General features: G+C 34.8%; 1 protein-coding gene across 2 annotated transcripts in view; it reads left to right on the top strand.

Moving 5' to 3' along the window:
• Positions 1 to 25,920, top strand: part of CRPPA (CDP-L-ribitol pyrophosphorylase A) — a 307,819-nt gene that overhangs the window by 176,466 nt on the left and 105,433 nt on the right. For both annotated transcript variants that reach the window (XR_010406512.1, XM_045864615.3), the window contains exon 9: positions 12,172 to 12,303. Coding sequence is in view for 1 of the 2 variants with exons in the window: in XM_045864615.3 (XP_045720571.1) it covers positions 12,172 to 12,303 (132 nt within the window). In the remaining variant the exon portion in view is untranslated. The remainder of the gene's footprint in view (positions 1 to 12,171; positions 12,304 to 25,920) is intronic.

Below are 25,920 nucleotides of genomic sequence, written 5' to 3' on the forward strand. Positions count from 1 at the left end.
CTCATCATTGCTACTATGACAGATTTTGCTAATTGCTAATGAGGAGGTACTCTCTTTATTAAAACCTTTTAGAAGCTCCTCATTCCCTACTGGACAAAGCTCAGTCAGGTCATAAAGCCTTGGCCTGGTCTGGTTCTTGCTACCTTTTATCACCCTGCTTCTCATTGCCTCACTGTGTAGTTGGCCCTCTGCTAATGAACTCTTGTAGCACGTGCGCCATATTGCTTGACAGACATGTGTTGACTCTAGTGAGTTTTTTGACCTGAGACACCATTTTTCTAGTGTTTCTCTTGCCTGACTCTTACTATCCTTAGAATTTGAGTGATCATATTCTTGGAATCCTTCCTTAATACCTCTGTGCTCAGAGTCTTTTCCCCTTTCCCAACAAGCATGTGTGGGCATTCAGAAATGTTTCTTGACTTGAACTTGCCTTGACATTTCTAGTCATTATGTCTCCTATTCCATCCTGTTACAGTGTTGCCTACCACAAATGGATGCTTTGTGGTGACTTAAAGGAATGAGGTGGCTAGGTATGCATCTTAAGGAATAGCTATGTTCTCTTAAGGAGAATAATACTACATCTATCTGAGTTTTTACGGTATTATTTACTGTGTATAAATTTAAACTATGACTTTTATTATCTTGATTTGTGTTATCCTTCTTTTTAGTATAGTTCAAATTTTTCCATGTTGCCTTTTTAGAAAAATAAATTTGTTTCCATTCAGCAACTATAATTGTTTATTTTACATATATGTTTTTTAGATTTTGTGAATCATATCTTTATGCTTTATGTTAAGAAGCTCATCTTATTGTGTCAATACAAGACTGATAATGTCTTAAGTATTTTTCTAGATTTACCCTAAAAAGCAACATTAACCTTTGAAGTGTTTTTCATTCCTTAGAGGAAATCTATTTTTCCCTTAAAAATTGAATTTGGGGGTAATTTTCCAACATTTTTAGAGGAGGCTTACCTTTTATATTCATTTCAAAATTCTAAATGGCTTACTACTATATTAAGCAAATTTTAAAATATGTATTTATGAGCATTAATTTTATATTTTAGTTCACATGTATAGCATTTACTTATGAATTTAATAAATACTAGGCTATTTGATGAAGACAGAAGTTTGAAAGCAAAGATTATGGGTTATAGTTGGCTATTTCTTTTCCTAGTCTATTTCTGCCTTTTATTTGGATTGTGTAATACACTGACCTACCAGGTAATTATAATAACAGTTGAAGAAGGATTTTGTCTTAGAATCTATCTTATTCAGTTAAATGAATCCAGAAGCCTGAAAGTGAGAAGTTTGTGTACTTGTCATAAATACAAAATTGAAGAAAAAGTTACCTTCAAACCTTTAATAAATGTTAAGTTTGCAATATATCAACAGAATGTGATATTTCACTCATTCATCTATGTTTTCCAGTTTATTCTTATTCCATGATGAAAGCATGTGCCAAGCAGATGTTTCTTACCTCTGGCTGGCCATTCATTTGAGCTCAGCACACATATGCTGTGAGGATGTACCTTCTTTTTACCATTCTATGTATGCAGACTTGCATATGCCTGAATTTTTAAAAAATATCATGTATCTTTCACCTTGGCATTGTAATTTTCATTTCTAGAATTTTGATTTGTATCCTTTTTACCTTTTTATATCTTTTATTTCCCTAGTTAACTTTTGAATAAATGCTAAACAGTTATCGTACCTGTTTTAATGTCCTTGTCTGCTAATTGGCACATTGATACCAGTTCTGAGTCAATTTCAAGTGATGTATTTATCTCCTTTTTATGAGTACTTTCCTGGGGCTTTATATGCCTGGACGTGTGTGTGTGTGTGTGTGTGTGTGTGTTTAAAGTGTGCTATGTGGATTTTTAATTTTCATCTAACTTAGAAAATTTTCCAGCCGTATTGTTTTTTGTTCTCTACACTTAGCTGGGAACTCCAATTATCTGTATGTTAGATTGTTTGAAGTTGATCCATATCTCACTAATGCTCTGTTTATTTTTCCTTTTTTTTTCTTTGAGTCTTTTTTCTGTTTCATTTTAAATAGTTGCTATTGCTGTATTTTTAAGTTCACTAATCTTCTGCAATGTCTAATCTATTAATCCCCTCCAGTGTATTTTTTAAAAATATCAGATGATGATATTTTCATCTTTATAAGTTAGGTGTAGGATTCTTTTACATCTTCCTTTTTTCTGTTTAACACATGCATTCTTTCCTAGAGCTTTGTGAACAAATGGAACATAGTTGTAAAATTGTTTTAATGTCCTTTTTCATTCTAATAAATGTGTCACTGCTGAGTTGGTTTTGATTGATTTTTCTTATGGGTCATATTTTTCTGCTTTTTTTGACATTTGATATATTTTGATGAGCTGTTAGAATTTGTGAGTTTTACCTTGTTGGGTACTGGATATTTTTTTATTACTATGAATACTTTTGAGCTTTTTTCCTGGGGCATAGTTAGTTGGAAACAGTTTGATCCTTTTCTATGTCGTTTCTATGATTTTTAGGTCGAACTAATTAGTATTTTAATGTAGGTCTAATCATTCTTCACAACTGAAGCAAGACCCTTCTTAGTATTTTACCTAATGCCCTGTAAATTATGAAGTCTTCCATTCTGGCTGATGGCTCCCACCATTATTCCTGACCTTGGGTGTGCATCAGGCACTGTTCTATCTAATCTCCAGTGAATTTTTCCCCCACCTCAGCTTGTTTTTATTCTCAAATGCATGCACTGATCAGTACTCTGCTGAATATGGGAGAGAGTTAGTCTGATAATCACCAGCCTTCTCACTCTTTGCCTAGAGCTTTACTTTGTGAACTCTACCCACCTTTGTCTCTCTAGGCTCTGAAACCCACATATCCACCTCTCCCTTCAATGTGCCATAGCCTGGAAACTATTTTAAGGAAGTAATTGGTGCAGACATAGGGCTCGTATCATTTGTTCTCATCTCTCAGAACTGTCCCTAGTTGCCAGGTGTGTCATGTCTTAAATATCTTTGTTTTGTTTAGTTTGTGTACTTAGTTTATTTGTTGGAAGTGGAAAGGTAAGTTTGGTCCCAATTACACCTACTTAGGCAAAAATAGAAGCTGGACCCATCTCAGTTTGAATTTTATTTTCGTACATTCATATTGATCCACATTTTCAGAAATATATGTAAATAAGAAAAAGCTCAGTCTGTTTTAGGTCAGACGCTATAATAATTTTGTATATTCCAGATAGAATTTTTCGAGTACTTTTACTAGTAGGATTTTAACTAGTAACTTAACATTTAGTCAGGAAAGAAAAATCCTTTTTATAACACAGACACATAAGTTAATGACCAAAAAAATTAATGGGATATATGATGAGCATGATATTATACAGGCTTCTTTTGTCCTAGATGAGTACAGCCTGTTAGCACTTTCTGCAATGATGAAATGTTCGATTGCTATACTCCTGTCTATGGTAGCCACTAGCTACCTGTTGCTATGAGCACTTGAAGTATACCTACTGCATTTTCAGTTTTATTTAAATTTAATAATTTTGAATTTAAATGTAAATAGTCACATATGGCTAGTGGCTACTTTAGTAGACATTGCAGTTTTAGACTATGTTTTATTGACTACCCTTTATATTGGGTCAGTTCTATTTTTTCTTTAAGATTTATTTATTTATTCGTTGGGGGAAAGGGAGAATGCAGAGGGAGAAGGAGAAGGAGTCTTAAGCAGACTCCTACATTGACCCCAGAGCCCAACATGGGGCTTGATCCTATGACCATGAGATCATGACCTGAACTGAAACCGTGAGTCCGATGCTTAACTGGCTGAGCCACCCAGGTGCCCCACGTCAGTTCTCTTACATGATGTAGCTTCATGAAAAAAAAAAAAATGTTCTCAGAAATATAAAGTTTAGTTAGCACTTTATTTTAATCAAAAATAGTCTAAAGCAAAGTACCATTGATCTTCTAATTAGTTATTGGAAGCACTCTAATTGGAATTTCTGGGAATTCTATTTTCTGAGACTGAGAATGTTTTTAAATTTCCTTAAATTAGAACAGTTTTTCTGTATCTTTTTTATAATTATGTAAATTTAATGTTATCAAATAATTCAAAAGCAATATTGGTAAGATCTGAATTTGTAATTGAGATTATTGTAATATGAATTGGTTATTGTAATATGAATTTCCTGGGATCAAAGAGAGCTGAGGTTATTAAATGCTACCAATGACTATTCCTGAAATTGTTAATTACTGAGATTGTTAAAGTATTTTTGCCATACTTAATAAAAGACATAGGATAAATCTGTGGAGGCTATGCTAATATGATTTACATGCATCATATACCTGCGTTTTGATCTCTTTGATCATGTTTTTTAGTACTTTTTGTTTTTGCTATATAGAATTCAAAACACCTCATCTTCTGAAAAGGTTTTTTATTGTTTTGCCTTTTGAAACATATTAAAAATGTCAAGAATCACTTTAAGTGATATATAACGTAGGTATATAAAAGTAGAATCAATTTTTATAAATGTAAATGGACTTTGTAATGGTTAGCGTAAGGTACCTTTATTTGTGAACTCCAAAAATACTCATTTATTTTTTAAACATATCATGTAATGCTTATCTAAATCACCTGCAGACAACCTTGATAATTACAGATTGTTGATTAATGTGTAATAAACTATTATGTAAAATAAAATTTTGATAAGTTACTAAAATATATAAAGACAATTATACTAAACTTAGTGAAGAACCACATACCTGGTTTTTGTAACTTACGTTAGTGATTTAATATGTTTTTTGTTTGTTTGTTTTTTATTGTTATGTTAGTCACCATACATTACATCATTAGTTTTTGATGTAGTTTTCCATGATTCATTGTTTGCATGTAACACCCAGTGCTCCATGCAGTACGTGCCCTCTTTAATACCCATCACCAGGCTAACCCATCCTCCCACTCCCCTCCCGTCTAGAACCCTCAGTTTGTTTCTCAAAGTCCATAGTCTCTCATGGTTCATCTCCCCCTCTGATTTACCCCCCTTCATTTTTGCCTTCCTGCTATCTTCTTCTTCTTCTTCTTTTTTTTTTTTTTTAGGAGCAAAGTTCTCTGTTCATTTTATTTATTTATTTATTTAATTTTTATTGTTATGTTAATCACCCTACATTACATCCTTAGTTTTTGATATAGTGTTCTGTGATTCATTGTTTGTGCTTAACACCCAGTGCTCCATGCAGAACATGCCCTCTTTAATACCCATCACCAGGCTAACCCATCCTCCCACCCCCCTCCCCTCTAGAACCCTCAGTTTGTTTCTGAGTCCATAGTCTCTCATGGTTCGTCTCCCCCTCTGATTTCCCCTCCTTCATTTTTCCCTTCCTACTATCTTTTTTTTTTTTTTTTTAACATATAATGTATTTGTTTCAGAGGTACAGGTCTGTGATTCAACAGTCTTACACAATTCACAGCGCTCACCATAGCACATACCCTCATTTGTTTTAAATAATACTAGTTTAGCAAGTCAGTGCTTCATATTAATCATTGGGATTGCTGTTACCTTTTGATTCTAAAGTTTGTTATAGATGGTACAGATTTTAATTGTAGAGGTATATAATGCTTCAGGTAATTGTTCCATAATACAACAGTGGCAGAGTTCTGTTATAGGAGAAATATCTTATGAAATCTGAAAAAAAAAATCATTTTTAAACATGTTTGCAAACTATGTTAGGTTTTCCTAGTGCCTGTTTAAAAATGTGAAGTTCTGGTTTCGTTACTTCTTTGATCTTTTACATAAGGATCTGCAACTAAATGGATATGCAAGTAGAACATTTGTCTTGATACTATAAAACTTAATTACTTTTTAATTCTTGGAATCAATAAAAACGTTTAAATCTTTTGTATGGCTAATATTTTAATGTGAAATACTGTTTATTTACTACTTTGGTTAAATGCCCTCATTTCTCAGCCTAATAGTTTTGCTGGTATTTTAAGATTTATAGATGAGTTGTTAAAAATTTGCTCTGAATTTTTATGATCACTTACCACTCTTAATTAGCTTCTGTTCATCAGAATTATGCATTGAATTGCTTGATGGCGTTGATTTAAACTTGTTCCAAAATAGGACGCCTGGGTGGCACAGTTGGTTAAGCATCTGCCCTTTGGCTCAGGTCATGATCTCAAGGTTCTGGTCAGGCTCCCTGCTCAGTGGGGCTCTGCTTCTCCCTCTCCCTCTGCCCCTCCCCCCACCTGTGCTCGCTCACATTCTCTCTCGCTCTCAAATAAATAAAATCTTAAAAAAATAAACTTGTTCCAAAATGAAATGATTCAACATTAGAAGCTTGTTCCTTTTTCTTTTTAAAAGTACAGTTAAAAAATGAAAGTACAGCTCATTAATATATAATTTTCATTGATAGAATCCATGTAATTCATAAATAGTTGGGGTGATAAGTTTCTCTAAACTTACTTTTTTATTCCTTAAACTCTTACTTTGATCTGCTTAATATTGACCAGTTTTATCTTTTGTTAGATCTCCCTGTATTTCTTTTGAAAAATGGTGTTGTTAGATGTTGGGCCTGATTCACACAATTTACTTTTCTGTACAGATAGGTAGATAATTTTGCAGTATCTGTTGTGTAGATTCAGAGAGTCTCTGGTCTATCTACCAATTCTTTCTAACTTAATTATTTGATAATTACCATAAGCATTCTTCCTTCCACTGTGGTGGGCATAAGGCAGTGCATATTTGGATATATACTGAAGCTTCAAGAATTGACTTCCTACTCAAATAAACAAAGACTCGGTTTCCTCTCCTACAACAATTCCTGATTCCCTTCTTAGGCCTGTTAACATGGGTTCTGGAATGAAGCAGAAGTGTTAAATGTAGGGTTATGGAACATTCCTGAGGTTTTAAAGAATATTGTACTTGGTATTAATTATTGTCCTTTAATTAATGTACCTGTCCTCAGAGACAAATGAAAAATTACTTATTAAAGTATAAAAAATTAATGCAATTCAGTCTGGGGCCAGGGATGTATTAAAATAGTTACTAGACAAATATAAAGCATGTGTAGAACTGAATGTAGAAGACATGAGGCCCAGAGGAGCATTTTCCAAACTCTGAGTGCCAGAAACCTTGCCCACCCACAAAGCCATGAAGCTACCCATATGTTAAATGTTTAAGCAGTTTACTAGTTTATAAGAATGAATTTGCTATGTTAAAAAAAAAAATGAACATTCTTTGGGGGAGGGTAGGAAGATATTCTTACCTTTTTTTTTATGTATGAATGAAAATAAAACTGTTAGAAATGGCATCCTAAGGGGGAAATATTGTAACTGTAATTTACAAGTAGTAAGTGAGTGAACAGTTCAAAAAGAGATCAAAGAATATCTACTTGATGTAGCTATAAGCAAATCTGCAGAACTCAACCTACATGAAATGTTTTGCTACATTTCAATGGATGCAAGACTATCCATGCTGTAAGTTTGTTTTATTAAGGCAAAAACATTTACATTTCTCTTGAGCTATCATGATCATTTTGTAACCCTCTCCTGTAGTTGTATAAATCTGCCCTGTCTTTAAAATTAAAATTGATTGCTTTATTGTACCAACTGAATTTTTTCCTGGAACTCATAAGTAACTGGTGTAGAAGTTCAAAATTAGTAGCACAACGTAAAATACATGCTTAAATTTCATGGTATTGGTATTAGGAAATACATCTGCTGGAGATTTTCTTCTGTTAATCATGATGTCATCAGACCCATCTAGTGAAAGAGAATTTTGAGATGTATCCTACTTCATGTTTGAATTTTGTCAACCTGCTAATACATTTCATAAGGTCAATATCCATATCTGTTTCTTTAAAAGTTGATTATGTCAACTAGTACAATGTCGAGCAGAGTCTTATGTTTTAGTACATTTCTTAAACTTTCCCTATAATTTAAGTACTGATTACTTAATGGGTAACATAGTTTGATGGTTTGATGGGATAATATAGGCAATTTGTAGATGTATAAATAGCTTGCCTAGAATTCACTTTTATGCATTTCCTTAATTCATGGAATGTGTGGTGAACAGCATTGGCTTAATGATTTCTTTACATGCCATTATCTTTTATCTTTCCAAAGAACTAGGGTGTGTTGTGTCTAAGAGATCTTTAGCTGGAGTGAAAGTCTTCCAGTCCTTGTTTGACATTTCATGACTTGGTGAGAACTTTAAAAGACTATTGTGCTTTGTTTTTCAATTCATCATCTGTTTTTGCTATAATACATGTTTCTGAAAAAAAAATTAGCTTCTACGTGATCAATAAATAAGGGAGTTAGGTCTCTATATTTTGGAAGTGACATCAGTTCATATGCAACTTTTCCTAGATAAGAACAGCCAGAAAAACAGGAATAAAATTATAACCTTGAAGGGAGAGGAAAAACCCCTCAGTTTAGCTGCTGCATCGGAAGCAGAATCTGTTCCAACTTTGTTTTTTAATATGTTTGGTACATTAGTTTTTAAGACAAGTGCAGTAACATCTCTGTTTATTGATTTGGAAAATATGTTCTCGGGCGCCTGGGTGGCTCAGTTGGTTAAGCGACTGCCTTCGGCTCAGGTCATGATCCTGGAGTCCCTGGATCGAGTTCTGCATCGGGCTCCCTGCTCGGCGGGGAGTCTGCTTCTCCCTCTGACCCTCCCCCCTCTCATGTACTCGCTCTCTCTCATTCTCTCTCTCTCAAATAAATAAATAAAATCTTTAAAAAAAAATTCTCATCAGTCAAATATTTTGTCTTGTGTATTCAAATCTATGTTCTTAATAAGTTTATTATAATTTTTTTTTATTATGCACCTTGTGCCTTTATGTGAATTAATAGTTTTTGTCTTAAACTAAAATGAATCATATTGCTACAACCTTCATTTTTGGTAGTGTTGGCAAGGCATGTCTGTTCATCCTTTTATTTTGTGCTTTTCAGGTTAGTTTGCTTTAGACATTTATCTTATAACTAGCATATTGTTAGATTTTTTCCTTAAAAATCCAATCTGGTAAATCTGTTACTTAGGAGATGGTTAAATATGCTCAATTTATTTGTATTACTTTTATATTTGAGTTCTTTCCACAAGGTTGGTGAATTGTTTTATTTGCTACTTTAATTTCTTCCTATAATTTGCTGCATTGATACAGATAATACTTTTCTCCTTCTGCAAGTTCAAAAACTATACAGTAGAGATGTATATAGTTTTAGTTAAATACCATTATTTTAAAAACATAAATCACTAAGTTAACTCAGTGTAAAATCATTAATTTCTGTCTTTTTTTTTAACAAAATGCAGATTCAGCATACTTTCTCTCTTGAGCCTTCTCATTCCAGTATAATTTATTCTTTTTTTTTAAAGTCTTTTTTTTTTAAGATTTTATTTATTTATTTGAGAGAGAGAGAATGAGAGAGAGCACATGAGAGGGGGGAGGGTCAGAGGGAGAAGCAGACTCCCTGCTGAGCAGGGAGCCCGATGTGGGACTTGATCCAGGGACTCCAGGATCATGACCTGAGCCGAAGGCAGTCGCTTAACCAACTGAGCCACCCAGGCACCCTGGTATAATTTATTCTTGTCAAGAGTTTTACTTATACCACTTTTAAGCTCCCAAAGTTTTAATTAACTTTAGGCTCTCTTTTAGGACACTTTTTTAGGAAAATTGAAAAATGAGCACCTGCTCCCAGCTCTGACTTTGCAGGGAGTTTCCCTTGGCAGGTGCACTTCCTCCTGAGCCAAGTTCAATGGCAGCTTTGAAGTGCAGAGCTCCGTTCCCAGTTGTATCCATCATTCCTTCTCCAATTAATACGTTACCAGCATTTCCAGTCTTTAATTTCTGTGCATTTTAAATCTCTGTGGAGGCTGTAATTACAAAGTGGAGTGGTTTTATCTTTTCTGCTGCTTGTGCTATTTTTTCCACAAACCCTTTGTGCACCCCCCTTTATTTTACTGTAAGATTTTTCAGACTGAAAATTTGTTAGGAAGACTTGTATTAAACAAGAAATGTCTCTTTGCCTCATTGAGTATCTAGGCTAACAGTAAGGTTTCCCAGATTGTGCATTGCAAACCCCTAGGACATTCTATTCATATAAAGTATATTGGGCATGGTGGCTCCTGGCATTTCCTGGTATCTAAATATTACAGATAATTACACAGGTAAAAGAGTTAAAGAGTACTCTGAGGCATGTAACACCAAACAGTAGTGTTGTTCCTTAGTCCAGAAGGTATGGGACTATGTAATGACCTGGCAGTATGGGCCCAGGAGAGAGTCTTAGTCTCAGCCAGTCCCCTAGCTTTAGATTCATAACAGGACTGTAATTACATAAATTGCCTCGAGTTTGGGGAATTAGCCTGCTTTTTTTTTTTTTTTGGACAAGCCCACAGTCAGCAATTTTAGCTTCAGAAAGATATTTTAAACTCACAAGACTAGAAGAATCCTGTGGCACTAGTTTGTACAATCCTAAAAGACCTCAGGACAGGAGAAAATGCAGAGATGGACATGTATCTTCAGCTTTAGCTCTTGAGCTCTTAATTTCACATTAGTATGGGCCTGCCTTTTTTCCCCTCCACTTTTCCTCCACCTTATCAAGGCGGAGGGAAGGAGATCACAGAAAGGTGGTGTGTGAGCCATCCTTCTAGAAGGCTCAAGCTACAAATAGGACCTAGTATCTTTTTAACAGCTGATCACTGTTAGCTTCCAGGTCTCAGCTAGGGGAACACCTGGTTATAAGTTAAATTACCCTGAAGGAAAGTCTAATATTTATAGTTCATTCACAGTTATTCCAGCCTGGCTGTGGTTCACCAGTCTCATATTTGCTTTAAGCATTGTTGCCTGGTGAAAAATCTGAGATTTCATCTTTATAAGTTTTCAGGGAATCACTGCTAAGGGAGGGTGAGCTCAAGGTCACAGGGTCACATTGTCTTTTCTTCAACTATTCAGTAGATAGTAAAGCCTGAGACCTTTTTCTTTGTGCTTTTTATCTTCTACATTTTTCTTTTTTTGCTTTTTTGTCTATTCTTTTGATTCTCTAATGGATAGAGCATTTTTAAGAAAAAAAGTCTCCATTGTCACTTTAGATTTTAGGAGGAAGTAACTATATGTGTATGTCTTTGGTTAACTATAATGAAAATGTCCAAGAAATAGTGACTGAAGATCTACTGAATTGATATACATACATGTCCTCACATGATTTTCTTTTAAAATGGATGTTAAGTGCTTTTCCCTGGAAGAGCAAAATGCAAGGTGGTAGGTGGAAACTCATTCCCTTCTGTTACAGAAAAAACATAGTAAGATTTTGTTTTGTATTTTCTGTAGAGCGTGTTTTTATATGAATGAAGAGAGGAAGCGGAGGGATTAGTATAAGAGTTTCAAAGCAGAGTAGATTTTAAAACGTTTCTAGATAATAAATACATGTAATTGAACAAATTATAATTTTTGAGCATTTCTTAAATCTGGTATTGTGAAAGAATACATGTTTGAGTGTTTATTCTGTGTACGTAATTGTGTCTTATTTTGATGCTCTTGTGGTTTAGATATTTTATGTCCCACAAAAGATGAACAGTACCATAAAACTTCAATAATTTGAAAGAGGAAAACTTACCCTGAGCTCCTTAAAATTTAAATGAAAAATGATATTTAAAAAATAGTCTGGAATAATTTCAAGAAAAATACTATTTAACACTGCTAAAAATTACATATAAAATTCTGGATTTTCTCTAAGAAATAGGTGATTTATTAGAATTTCAATTATTTGAAAGGGGTTCTTCTAAAAATATTTATGAATGTAATAGGTAAGCACTCCCTTTAATTTTATTGATATTGGTAACTAATATATGATATTTCTATGTAGCCTAGTTTCAAATTATAAATTAAATAGAACAAATGGTTGAAATCATATATTCTTTATACATTTGACTCTGACACAAGTAGAAATAGAATATTAGCATTTTGTATTTTTCAATATTGTGTTCTCAATGACTGTTTACTGCCTTTATTTATAAAGGAGGATTCATCAATTTTAATAAACATTTATGGTTGAAATGCATATCTAGAAATTAACACACACTGATAAAAATTACAATAATATATTGTGTTTGAGCTTCTTTAATGTTATATTTTTCAAAGGAAAGTGAAAGGAATGGTATTCTAATATTACCTTTTGTATTATTTTGCAGGTATATTTTCTTGATTATAAATCAGTACCTTTTGATGAGAAAATGGAAAGCCTAATACAGATCAGGGAATATGCAAAGGAAGTGAAAAAAAGAAATATTTTATTATCTGGTCTTCTTATATATTTCCCACAGGTAAGTAAAATTTTGTGTTTTGTAGACTACAGTTTTAATGGAGGGAACCTGATTTTTTAAAAGCAAAGATACATTAATGATAAGAAAAATTTTGGCTGGAAAATTGTCTGTGTTCTCACATAGGCAGAACCTCTCTTGAGGGAAAAATAAAATCAAAACAAGTGTTCTGATGAAGGAAAATAAGAAGGTGAAATTGGTGGATATCTTATACTAGGTAGCCCACATGGGGTTGCCAGATTTGTTAAATAAAAAAATACAGAATGCCTGGCTAAATTTGAATTTCAGATAAACAATAAATTAAGTATGTCCTAAATTTGGAATTTGAAATTAGAAATTCAAATTGAACTAGAGTTTTGTATTTAACTGAGTTCAGAATGCAGCCATTTGTGTAATTTGAAATGGCTTGTTTCTTTTATGTTGTGCTAAAGATGTTGGTGATCAGGTTTTTAATTACTTGAAAGCAACGCTTGACATTCATATTATAAGAGGGCATGCTATTTAGAGAAAAATTCTTATTGTCACTCTATTAATAGCAGAAAGTTAAGCTGAAGGCAAAATGAATTAGCATTATAGAGTCTTAGTGCAAAGAAATGCTATTTAAATCAAACTATTTGGAGACTGTGTTAGGGAAGATGGATTTGCCCTTTGTGTATAGATACCTTTTATTGAAATTGCAGAATGCTTTGTAGTGTCTTAGAGGTACCCCACAAGAATCAAGAAAGTGGAAAAGTCAACGGGGTTTTTATTGGTCTGGAATAAAAGTGATTTGTACTGACCAAGGAATGTATTGTTGATGAATAACAGTTATTATTTGTGAAATATTTAAGGTACCCTTTTAGCCTGAAGATAACAACATTTCTTTTGAAACAAATGGATTTTAATTAAATATAAGCACCATCTTTTAGCCAATCCTTGGTTTTCTTTGAGGTGGTTTTCTCTGCTTCCATAATATGTAAGTATGGACTCTGGGTAGTCATCAAGAATGAGGCAAAGCTAAATTTACTTAGGATCATGGAAGTATAATATATTAGCATTGTAGGGGCTATTGAAGTCAGGGCAGCCAAGGCCTGAAGAAATACACATACTTGCCCAAGAACAATGCATAACTGGAAGAGTAAGAATAAGAACTTGGGTCTGTATCTTTGTTCAAGAATATTCTGTCTTTGGGGCGCCTGGGTGGCTCAGTCATTAAGCATCTGCCTTCAGCTCAGGTCATGGTCCTAGCGTCCTGGGATCGAGCCCCACATTGGGCTCCCTGCTCAGCGGGAAGCCTGCTTCTCCCTCTCCCACTCCCCCTGCTTGTGTTCCCTCTCTTGCTGTGTCTCTCTCTGTCAAATAAATAAAATCTTTAAAAAAATATTCCTTCTCCAATAGATTGTCTTTGGTTGTATTCCAGATTATTGTGGTTGGAAAAATCAGTTCTTTCTCTTGTGCCATGCGAAGGAGTCATGGATGCACACTACTCATGCTACACTATGTAGTTATAAAAATAGTTCATTGAGAAAAATCTCAAAAGCTAAGAAATGGAAGAGCACATACAGTCCCCGGGACTTTATTTTTCCTGTGATTTAGGCTAAACACAAAGGGTCTGTATGCACCCTAGTTGATATTCCAGTGGGAGAGTATGGTCCAAATGATATATAGCATGCCTAGTGAGATGCAAATTTCAGATAAACAATAAGTTTTAGTACAAGTATGTCTGAAATATTACAGGAAACATACTTGCACTAAAATTCTTTGTTATCTTACATGAAATTCAGTATAACTGGGCACCTTGTGTTTTTATTTCCTAAATCTGACAACTGTTGTGGAGTTCATATTCGTAACAAAATTGTTCATTTCTCCACACCTGGCATTCTCTCCCCATGAATGCCATGGAGTTGCATATCTATGTGACTCTGCACCTGTGATTGGAAAAGTGGTCTTGTTGAAAAGGAGGAGGTTTTGCAGCCTACTACTTTGCAGCTGACCATTATTATTTTGAGCAAATTTGGACCTGTTAAGCAATCTGTCTACTTAGCTGTCAAGACTGTATAGAAAATGACCCTGCTAAGCCTTCAAAATATGTCTCTCATCATTTTAAGAAGCAAAGATAGCTTACTTGGATGTTGCTTTTCTTTAAAATAAAATAGTGAAGATGTCTGAAATGTGTAAGAATGTTTAAAATATAGGGTTTACTTTTGTCCTTAAAGACACAGGTGCCAGTTGACTCCTACTAGGCTAGGACATGTCCAGGGCACAATTCCACCTTAAAGAGCATTTACCAAAGGATTCTGTGATGTTCATTAGATAGGCCGTTAAAGAGCTATGGTTAAAAAATTGGGGAGGCATCAGTGAATAGAGTTAAACAGATGTCTTCCATGGAGGGCTTCTCGCAAATTCTTAATAAGCTGATGAACATTTCATATCTGCAAATCGGGGACAAGGGGATATCATTTTCCATTTTCTACTGTAACCCTTTAAACATAGGCAACTCTGAGGCTAATACTCTCTAAATGAAACTTTGGGATACAGTCCTCATAAATAGGCCCTACATAAAGAAACCACTACCTCTGGACAGTCTTTCACTATTTTTTTTTTTTTTTTACTTTTTCCTTTTACTTCAGTACTAAGCTAAATCAGTATCTTTAATTTTGAGAGCCTATTTGACAAACATTCTATCAATACTAAGGATATGAAGATTCCTAAGGTAAAGCTTCTGTCACTGTTAAGTGAGAAGAGTGTCAGTTTGTGCTTTCCATGGTGCTGTCAGATACAGTTTTTTATAGCATTCATACACTGGATTTTGTTCCCTAAACCAGTCCATCGCTGTGATAGCCATTAGGGTGTATTTGTAGATAGTTAATGTGTTTCCTTTTCAGTCTCTGATCAGTGAAATGAAGAACAGTGAAATCTGGAAAGATTTTTAACCATTTTTCATAAGACATAGCTTCAGTTGATTGGTAACTCCTCCTTGGATGAGAGAATGTATTGGCTTCATTGTCTGTGCTAGACATACCGTCTTTCTAGTTTAAAGAAGACCTGCATTCTTACGTATATAGTATCTCTGGTAATGGGGATGATCTGGATGGCTCAATTGCTCCTTCATAGTGTTGATGTATATGATATTTATAGTTAAATAGGATCACATAAGCTGCTGTTAAGTCTCTATTTGTGTTTTTGTAGAGTTCTACACACATGTAGGACTTTCTGTGTTTGGTGAATTTAAACTTATTAGTTACATTTCAGTCTTTTATCTTTTTGGAATTATAATAAAGCCTCTGATTAATTAGTCATACTTTCTTCATAATGAGTAATTCCAAATTGTGTACACCTTTAAGGAAGAAATTGATTTGGAAAAGGATAAGGATTGATTCCTTCTTGAATATCTCTAAATCTTCTGCAGTGTTACCCATGATCAATTATTGATAATTCTTTGATAATTCAAATACCAACAAATGCATCTAATCATATAATGTTTCAACTCCATTTCTCCATATATTCTTAACTGATATAAGAAATTTCAACAGATCCTTTACTTAACTCTAGATATGCTTCACATGTATGCATTTTTTTTTTCTGGTCAGAGACATTATTTGTGAAATTACTGAATATGCGATTTCCTTAGCTATATCAATGTAGTAAAGCACAAATCAACTTTTTCCAAAATTAACTTTAAAATATTTTGCTGGCCTCAAAAAATTAATCATTTAAAATAAATTCTTTATGGGTAGATTAATCTTAGACTTATGGATCAAGTGGCTGGCTTGACCATTTATGTATAGTATAAAGTTTCCTGACTTTATTATCTAGTGCTCAATTTCTCAAGTTGTAAATAAATAAGACTGGAAATTTATGCTCTAGCCTAGAAATGTAGGATAAAGTTTGCCCTTATAATTTATTGGATGAATTTAAATCAAGTACTATTCTTCTTTCTAAAATAACTCTACAAACATAACTATGAATAATTAAAAACCAGGTTTTATAGCTTAATCCACATAAAGGATCTTAGTCCCTTTTTAAGTATTCTTTTAAATTTACGTGTAAGATATTACTGTTCATCCTATTATTCTAAGTTTGTGATGCAAGTCGTCATTGAAGGCTGTGATACACAATGATGTATTTTGGGAACCTGTTCTAATTATTTGAAAATCTGTATCTGATGATAAAGTAGTGAAGTTATAGACACCTAGTATTTCTGGCATGAACTGTTCAAGCCCATAGTTTAGAGCTTTCAGTTTTAATTTTGCTGAAGTCTACAATATTTTTATCCTGACTTTGTGTGTGTGTGTGGTTTTTTGTTTTTTTTTTAAGATTTTATTTATTTGACAGCACTAGTAGGCAGAGTGGGAGGGAGAGGGAGAGGCAGGCTCTCCGCTGAATAGGGAGCCTGATGCGGGGCCCAATCCCAGGACCCTGGCATCATGACCAGAGCCGAAGGCAGATGCTTAACCAACTGAGCCACCCAGGCGTCCCATGACTTTGTTTTTTAAGACAAGCATTTATAAGTATATATTTAAAAAAAATATTTATTATAATTTGAACTGGTAATATTATGTAAACTGTTTTCCTGAGTTCTGTGAGCCATTCTAGCAAATTATCAAAGGCAAAGGGGGGTGGTTTGGGAACCCCTGATCTATGCCTGTTGGTTAGGAGTACAGATGGCTCTGGATTGCCATATGAACTGGAAGACAATCTTGTGCGACCGAACCCCTAACCTGTATGGTCTGTCAGAATTGTTCAGTGGGGAAAAAATAAAAGTCCACACATTAGGTGCCAGAAGTGTTAAGAGTAGAAAACAGTTACTCATTTGGTCAGTATATAACTTCATATATCTGTTATCTACTCACTACCACTAGAGATCTTGCAAATTGTGGACATTCTTTCAGGTTAAGTCCCTAGTGAAAATGTTGTGAATCTGAGCTCCCAGCAAATTAACAACGGGTATGTAGTATGAAAAATAAACTTTGTTGTTACTGTAATAGTTTAGTAACAATAACTAAACTATACTGACCATTTCACAGAAGGAGCTTCTAGGTTAGAAGGATATTATTCCACTGGTAAGTGTCTTTTTTGTGTGTGTGTGTGTAGACATTGTACCATTGACTAACCGACCCAAATGAGTTTTGCATTCAGCTTTATTTGTCCCCCTTCTTCACAAAGGTATCATGAAATATCTTAGTAGATATTTTCCTGAGGTCCAGATTGAAGATTTGTATACTTTCTCTTACTTGAATAATCTACGATTATTCTCAGAGTTTGTTTTAATGAACTTACATTAGGCCCAACTGATGAATGATTTTCTGGGCCAGTGGCTTCTAAATATTGGTTCTTGGAAAAGTCCTTAGCTGGCAGTATTATAGTCTCCTGAGGAATTTAATAAATACAGATTCCTAGTCTGTACCTTAGGGAATCTATTTCAGTAGATCGAGCTTATACCTGGGACTCTATATATTCCACAAGTTCAAGCTCTGATGAAAGTCTAATGTGAACCAGACTTGGATGACTGAATTAGGTCAGTGGTTCTTAAGTATATTGACATATTAGAATCAACTGTTGACCTTTAATCTATAAAGGACTGTCACATCCAAGGAGGCTCTGGAATACCAGATGGCAGTAATGGAATGTTGAGATGAAGTTGAGTAAGGGAATGAAGAATGACCATTTGAGAAAGTTTCTAAGCTAACTGTGAGATCCTCTCTTCTTGTTCATCAAGGACAAACATTCTAAGCAATCACAAGCTATCTCACTAATAGGGCAATTCCATTGATGAAGGTTCTTAGTTGTAAACAAAATGTACCCATGATTGTCTAAATAAAAGAATTATTTTTTGTAGCTTATAGAATTTCTAAAGAATCATGGAACCAAACTGGATAATACCTAGTCAAGAACCGTGCAGGTGGCAGAAATGCTAAACTGTTCTGGGACTGTGATAGTAAAAGTGCCTCCCATTACCGACTCTGGGTACATAGGATGGTAGGGACCACAGATAGAAACTCTACCATAGCTGATCCAGAAAATACAAAGTCTCTGCCTTAGACCTAGTTTCCCTGTTTCTGGCACCAAGCCAACCTGCTCACAGCCACCTTTTAAGTCTCCTACATGTATATAGTAGAATCTGTAGAACATTGATAAAACAGAATCTGAGGCAATGTAAGTTTTTTTACTCTGTAGTGTCTATAGCATGGAAATAAAAGGTGGAATTTGGTTGGAGAATGTGTTGGTTGAGCTGTTTTGCAGGGTTAGCCCCATCAATCTAGGTCATAGGATTTTGTCCTAGGTTGAAATCAGAGCACCTTTAACACATTGTATTTACTATCAAGGGCTTGTCATTTGCCTACATCCAGGCTTTCTGTATGATATCTTATTGTCACAATTATACATTTTTAAATAAAATTTTACACATGAACTTTTATGACAATAAAATTTATGAATTCTCTAAAATGTATAAAGTCCTATAGCAGTTTTTTATTTAATCTGTGCGTTCTACATGCTCAAGGATTTAGAGATAGAAGCACAGAGGTACGTGGTTGTAGAGTTTTCCAAGACTATTAAAGCTGATTATTTCTTGGTCTAAATTAGCATCATCCTGTCTAATGGAAACAACAAGCTATGTGACCTTCAACAAGTGATATAAGTGTGTAGGCGTCTGATTATTCATTTGTAAAATGCATAAGTCAAATTCTTAAAGCCTCCACTGGATAAGAAGATGGAGACCTAGGAGGTGGGCAGTCTCTGTCATGTGACACCATCACTGTCTCTCACTCTGACAGGGAAATTCTGAAACTGAGCCTGGATTTTCTTTCCTTATGTGACCATAATCTTTACCCATACTATTATTTATTTTGTTGAGAAATTATTTATTTTTTATTTTTTTTTAAGATTTTATTTATTTATTTGACAGAGAGCGAGAGCAGGAACACAAGCAGGGGGAGTGGGAGAGGGAGAAGCAGGCTTCCCGCTGAGCAGGGAGCCCGATGTGGGGCTCGATCCCAGGACCCTGGGATCATGACCTGAGCCGAAGGCAGACGCTTAACGACTGAGCCACCCAGGTGCCCGAGAAATTATTTATTGTAGTTCATATATTTCATTGTAGTTCAGAGAGTGAACTCTTTTGTTTTTTGTTTTGACAACTCAAAGTAAAAGTCAATGAGGAGAATGTCTTAGTCTCTTCTGCTGCTATAATAATACCACTAATCCGGTGGCTTATAAAAAACAGATTTATTTCTTATGTTTCTGGAAGCTGGAATTCTGAGATCTTGGTGCCCACATAGTCAAGCTCTGGTGAAGACTCTCTTTGCTGTCGCAGACCACCATTTTCTGATTGTGTCCTCACATGTCAGGAAGAGGGTGAGGCCTCTCTGGGGTCTCTCTTTATTACAAAGCTAATTCTATTCATGAGGATTCCACTCTCATGACCTAATACCCAACCAGAGGTCTCACTTTTTAATACTATCACATTGGGGGTTAGGACTTCAATATGAATTCTCGGGGAACACACACATCCAATCTATAACAGGGAGAGAATCACCATCCATGTTAGTACGGCAGGGAGTGTGTACCATTTTAGTCTATCCATTTTCCTGTCTCCTTTCTTCTCTGAGCTGTTGTCATACTGGGTTTGATGCAGTGGGAAGTAGGACTTTGGAAACAACGTTTGGGTTATTGAGTATTTTCCGCAAGATCAGGCCCTTGGAAAGGACTGATCCACTTGGCCGAAGTAGAAAATCCAGGTCCTGGATAAGTCAGGAGATAAAGTGAATGAGCTCAATGACCTTCTCATTGCTCTTGCATGCCACTTTTTCTTCAACTACAACTATGGCTCTGGAAGGCATATAAGCAAGGAAGAAAGTTATCAAAGCAGGTTTATAATTTTATGTTTTTAAAAAATAATTATTGGTGGGGTGCCTGGGTGGCTCAGTCGTCAAGTGGCTGCCTTCAGCTCAGGTCATGATCCCAGGATCCTGGGATCAAGCCCCGCATTGGGCTCCCTGCTCCGCAGGAAGCCTGCTTCTCCCTCTCACACTCCCCTTGCTTGTGTTCCCTCTCTAGCTGCCTCTCTCTATGTCAAATAAATAAATAAAATCTTTTTAAAAAAATAATTATTTGTAAAAGATTAGAGAATTCTTCTGTAAGCCTCCAAAATAAGATATGGAATGGTGAAATGAAGTGGTTTGGCAACAACATTAAATGAGATAAAGCTGTGTAAATTGATCTTCTGTCACAAAGTATAAACCAGATCTCTCTACTTGATGAGTAAAATACTGTTGTCCTTCTCTATTGTCTGGGTTTTGAATGTTTTGCATGTACTGTAAAGGACATCCAGAAAACATTCTTGTTGATGGATCTCCTTGTAATTAACCCAGCTAAATTCATAATGAAACATTAAGAACTATATGAACAGGTCCAACTCCTGTAGGATACTTTTGTGCCAAAAGACCTGAATTTGTACCACTCTTTCCCTCTTAAATACACCTCATTTGCTCTGTGTCCTCTAGAGAATAGGCGTATGCTATCAAATAGCAGAACATCAGTTTTTTTTTCTTTTTAATGTTAATCTTGGGGGAGGTTAGACTTAAGACTCCATTTCCTGCAATGAGCAATTACTTGTAGTTTAAATAGAAATGACTTACTAAACACACAATACTTATTGAATCACGTGGCATGCGCACCAAACATGCAGTATTAATCTGTTCACAGAAACCTGTAATACCCTGTTCAGAGTAATCAGGCTTTTTTGCTGTGGGAATGTTTTTGAGACTAAATATTTTTCACTTTCAATATTGTTTTGGCTCCTAATGTTTAGACAGTCATTCTTTGGGAAAATTTGAAGGTCATAAAATAAAATGTCTCTTCAGAATTGTATGAATTTGAAAAACAAAACTTTTTAGGGATTTGGGTATACTTATGAGACTCATTCAAGTGGCAATAAGCTATTAAACAAATGTAGAGGAAATGAAGTATTAGATACGAACTTCTGGTACAGACCTCCCCTTAATTTTTTGAATAAGTGAAGTAACATTAGAAATGAAAATGGCTATGGAAAATTAATGGACTTATTCCTTTCAATAGTGTATTAGTTAGCTATTACTGCATAACAAATTATCCCCAAATTTAGTGGCTTAAAATAACATTTATTATCCATAGTCCCTCTGGTTTCACCTTCTCTGGGCCTTTCTCAAGACTGCAGTCACCTCAAGGATCCCCTGGGAATAATCTGCTTCCTAGCTCACTTAGCTGGCTTTTGGAAGGACTCAATTCCTCTGAGCTGTTGCACTGAGGACTCAGTTTTTCACAAGCTTGTGGTTGGGGACCTGTTCATAGACTATCTCCCAGTGTTATACATGCAAGAGAGAGGACCGGGATAGAAGTCAGTCTTCTGTAACATAATCACTAAGTGACCTCCCATCACCTTTGTTGTGTTCTATCCATTGGAAGCAAATTATTAGGTTCCATCTATACTCAGGAGGTGATGACACAGGGGCATGAATACCTGCAGGTGGTTATCATTAGAAGTCAAATCAGACGCTGTCCCCCACAGGAATACCAGAGTGTTGATATTAAGATTAAGAATTTCTTGATACCCCATGTAAATTAAGGGGTTGGTAACCTAAATAGGGCTAGAATTGTTTGAATGAAAAACATATATGTATATATATGAGTATATATATGTATGTATGTACACTATATATAATATGTAACATACATGTACATATGATCATACACTTTCTTGATATGTGAATAGGGTAATAAAAGCTAGAGTTGGTATAGCAGGAGTTGGAGAGCCAAAAAACTGGAAACGTATTTTAATGTTTATAATTTTTTTTGAAGATCTTAATTTAGGTCAGATCCATATCAAATACATTGGGGAACATATGTTTATAGATAGGCTATCTTAGTTCAGGTTAGTTAACTTTGTATTGCCAAATAATAGCTATAAAATGGTGATGTTGTCTTTGAAAATGAGACCTGTTACATTAAGAGCTTATAACCCAGAAGTGTTGTGTCTTAGAGGCTTGGAAATAAGTTTCCAGAAAAGAGAGGTGCTGTAGGAAGCCTAAAGGACTAGAAATAAAAAGAATCCAATGAATCTGACATCCTATTGGTAATCTTCAGAGAAGACAGGTTTGTGGGCTTACAGAAAATACTGAGAAACTTCATGGAGAGTCATGATTTTCTATAAACCGTTCCACTAGTAAAACTGCTATGTTACCAATATCAATGCCAAGTTGAAAATAAGACTTAGTTTTAGTCTTTGTCCAAGTTCTGATATTTTGACTAATGAAACAAACAACAACAACAACAAAAACAACAAAATAGACACCGCAAGCAGGCCAGAAGAGCAAACTAAATAATTAGTCCCTGGAATATTGAGGTTTTCTAATGTATGTGGCATTATTTCAACCCTTTGAAATAAAATGTGTTGTATATATGCTCTGAGTTTTATGTAAATTTTCCTTAAATAACATTGGAGGGAAATATCTTTCTCTGTTTATTTTCATTTTATGGAAGACTAATTATCCAAACGTCAGAAGCAGCTGTACAAAGAACTCTAAAGTTGCAATGTTTAACTGAATCGAGTAGAGAACATCCCCTGCATGCTGGAGGACTTGAAAATAACAAGTGGGGTGGGAAGTGAAACTATGTAAGAGAAATGTGAAGTCAAAATAAGTATTTGAAGATTTGACACTCTCAACCAATGGTGGTAACTCTGAACACTTTGAAATATTTTAGGCATATTGACTATTAGCTATTTCATATCATTGAGAATTAAAGGTAATATTTCTAAAACCAGAGACTATTTAAGGGCCGTTTTCCTGGAATGAGAGTTGGTTCTATATGAATTCCTTATTTTCTGCCCTAGTCCCTATTTTGGAACGAGGATAATTTGTAAACAGAGAACATGTGTTTACTGTCTCAGAATTCAATTGGCATTTCTGATTATGATCATAATGGAAATATAGAGGGTCCTTCTCCACTGAGAATCAGGGAGATATGAGTAATGTTTGGCAAATAGATTTGTGTATGGAAAATGGTAGGTTTATTAGTTTTCCATCCATCTCATTACTCACCTTTGACAACTGCTAAGGAAATATATTTTAATTAAGCTTCAACTTCCTCTTACTGAATGCATAATGACAATTATATACTAATGCTCTTAGGAAATGAGTTGGTAACAAACGTATCTACAGTAACTTTTAGAATCTGAATTTTAATGGATAGAAAAAACATGTTTTACAAAGACACTATTCATGATTATTATTAGGCTTCTGTTATTGTTTATATTTTGTATGTTCCTAATCACAGTATCATGCTGAAACCCTCTATTAGGATATAGAAGGAAATACTGTTCAAAGAGTACCATAGATACCACTTTTCAACTAAAATTACATAATTTAATCTCTTACATGTTTTTTAAACATGTTTTTTTTAAACAGAGTAAATCTCTTACTCTGTTTTTTTTAAAAATTATTCTCAGTGTGTATTTATGGCCTAAAAGGTCTAAATCATAATACATTTTTTTAACTCCACAGATCAGCTATATGAACAATTTTTTTTTTTTACAAGGTTCAGGAGCACAAGAGATTTTTATTATAGGACGTGCTCTATTTTTGTTTGTTTACCACAAGAGCTTTTTTCATTAAAATGAATAAAAGAAAAAAAGTTGTTTTTTTTTTTTTTTTTTTTTTTACATATATTTGCAAGCTGAAACTGGGGCACTGTGAAGTGTATTAAAATAGGGACCATGAAACTAATCTATATACCTGCCACCTACTGGTATGTTCTTAAATTCAGGTTTGAGCTAACTTTATGCTCTCTGCTTCTGCTGCTGCTGCTTTTTTTTTTTTTTTTTTAAGATTTTATTTATTTATTTGAGAGCAAGTGCTAGCGAGTGTGCGCAAGCAGAGGGAGCAGGAGACAGAGGGAGAAACAGGCTCCCCGCTGAGCAGGGAACCTGATTCGATTTGGGGCTCGATCCCAGGACCCCGGGATCATGACCTGAACCGAAGGCAGATGCTGAACCTACTGAGCCACCCAGGCGCCCCTGCTCTCTTCTTACTGTAAAGATAGAAAACAGAAACATTTTTATTCTCTAGTGAAGATATATGTTTGGGAAAAGATATAAACTATTAAATAGCAAGCTACATATAATATTAATGTATGAATGTGTGCATTTATGGTTTTCTGGTGCATCTGCAGTATACTATGTTATTTCTAGTTCCTTTGTAGTGAGAAGTCAGGTCATTTCTTGCTTGTCTACTGGGGAAATGTCTTTGATTCTGACTTGATCTGTTTAGTTTTGAATTTTCAATAGGAATAATAGCACACACACAGCTTTAAAATGTGCTGTATTCTTCACCATCTTACTCCTCTTACCCATTGATTAAATTTCTGACTTAATATTTAAAATGTTCTGTTGCAATTAAAGGATTTAGGCTCTTCAGAGAGGGTGGTCTCTCTCTCTCTCTCTCAAAAAGTCCAGCATTGACATAGACCCAGTTTCTTTTTTCTGACCTTTATGAGTAGAAATAGTCTAAAAATGTAGATGAGAAATTATGGAAAATCTAGTTACCAAATTCTTTATTCTGGCCCATGGAGAGAATGGGCACGTTCCCTAAATTTTTTTTAATTTGGATGTTACGTAAAATTTTCCCAAAATAGGCTGATCAAAGTGCAACAATTGAAACATGCAATGACAAATACTTCTGAATCTTGAGAGCAACTTTAATAATGAAGGCATTACATTTTTAACCTAAAAGTAACCAGTTTGAACAACTGTATAAACACAGTTGAGGAGGGTCTTAATGATTGTCAACAATGATCTGGCCAATAAAATTTCAAAAAGCCTCTCTGTGTATTTTCTAAAGTAGTGCCTTCCATTTTATGATTTGTTTATTCATAAACTAAAAGGTTACCAGGCTTTGCCAACAACATCACAAGAATGTGGATTTTCTTCACGAATACACTTTCCTAGGTCAAGTAAATCACAAGTGAATGCTTCCTACTATTCCTCAAATTTTTGCAGATTGTTTTAAGACCTTGGAAAGAAAGACAAGTTTTGTTTTTGTTTTTAAGGATGTACTAGTCCCTTTGTAAGGGGCCTTGAGGAAGTCAAATGGTGGCTGAGACCCTTGGCTTCAGGCAGAGGTTTCTTTTTTTTTTATTATTATTATTATTATGTTAGTCACCATACAGTACATCATTAGTTTTTGATGTAGTGTTCCATGATTCATTGTTTGTGTATAACACCCAGTGCTCCATGCATTACGTGCCCTCCTTAATACCCATCACCAGGCTAACTGATCCCCCCCCAACCCCTTACCCTCTGAAACCCTCAGTTTGTTTCCCGGAGTCCATAGTCTCTCACGGTTCGTCTCCCCATCCCATTTCCCTCCCCTTCTCCTAATGTCCTCCGTGCTATTCCTTATGTTCCACAAATGAGTGAAACATATGATAATTGACTTTCTCTGCTTGACTTATTTCACTTAGCATAATCTCCTCTAGTTCCATCCATGTTGATGCAAAACTTGGGTATTCATCCTTTCTGATGGCTGAGTAATATTCCATTGTATATATAGACCACAACTTCTTTATCCATTCATCAGGCAGAGGTTTCAATGAAGGAGCTCTATCAGG

The sequence above is a fragment of the Mirounga angustirostris genome, unplaced genomic scaffold (genome assembly GCF_029215605.1).
Source record: "Mirounga angustirostris isolate CCGP_5_RB_7025 unplaced genomic scaffold, mMirAng1.0.hap1 SCAF_12, whole genome shotgun sequence".
In the NCBI taxonomy this organism is placed as follows: Eukaryota; Metazoa; Chordata; class Mammalia; order Carnivora; family Phocidae; genus Mirounga; species Mirounga angustirostris.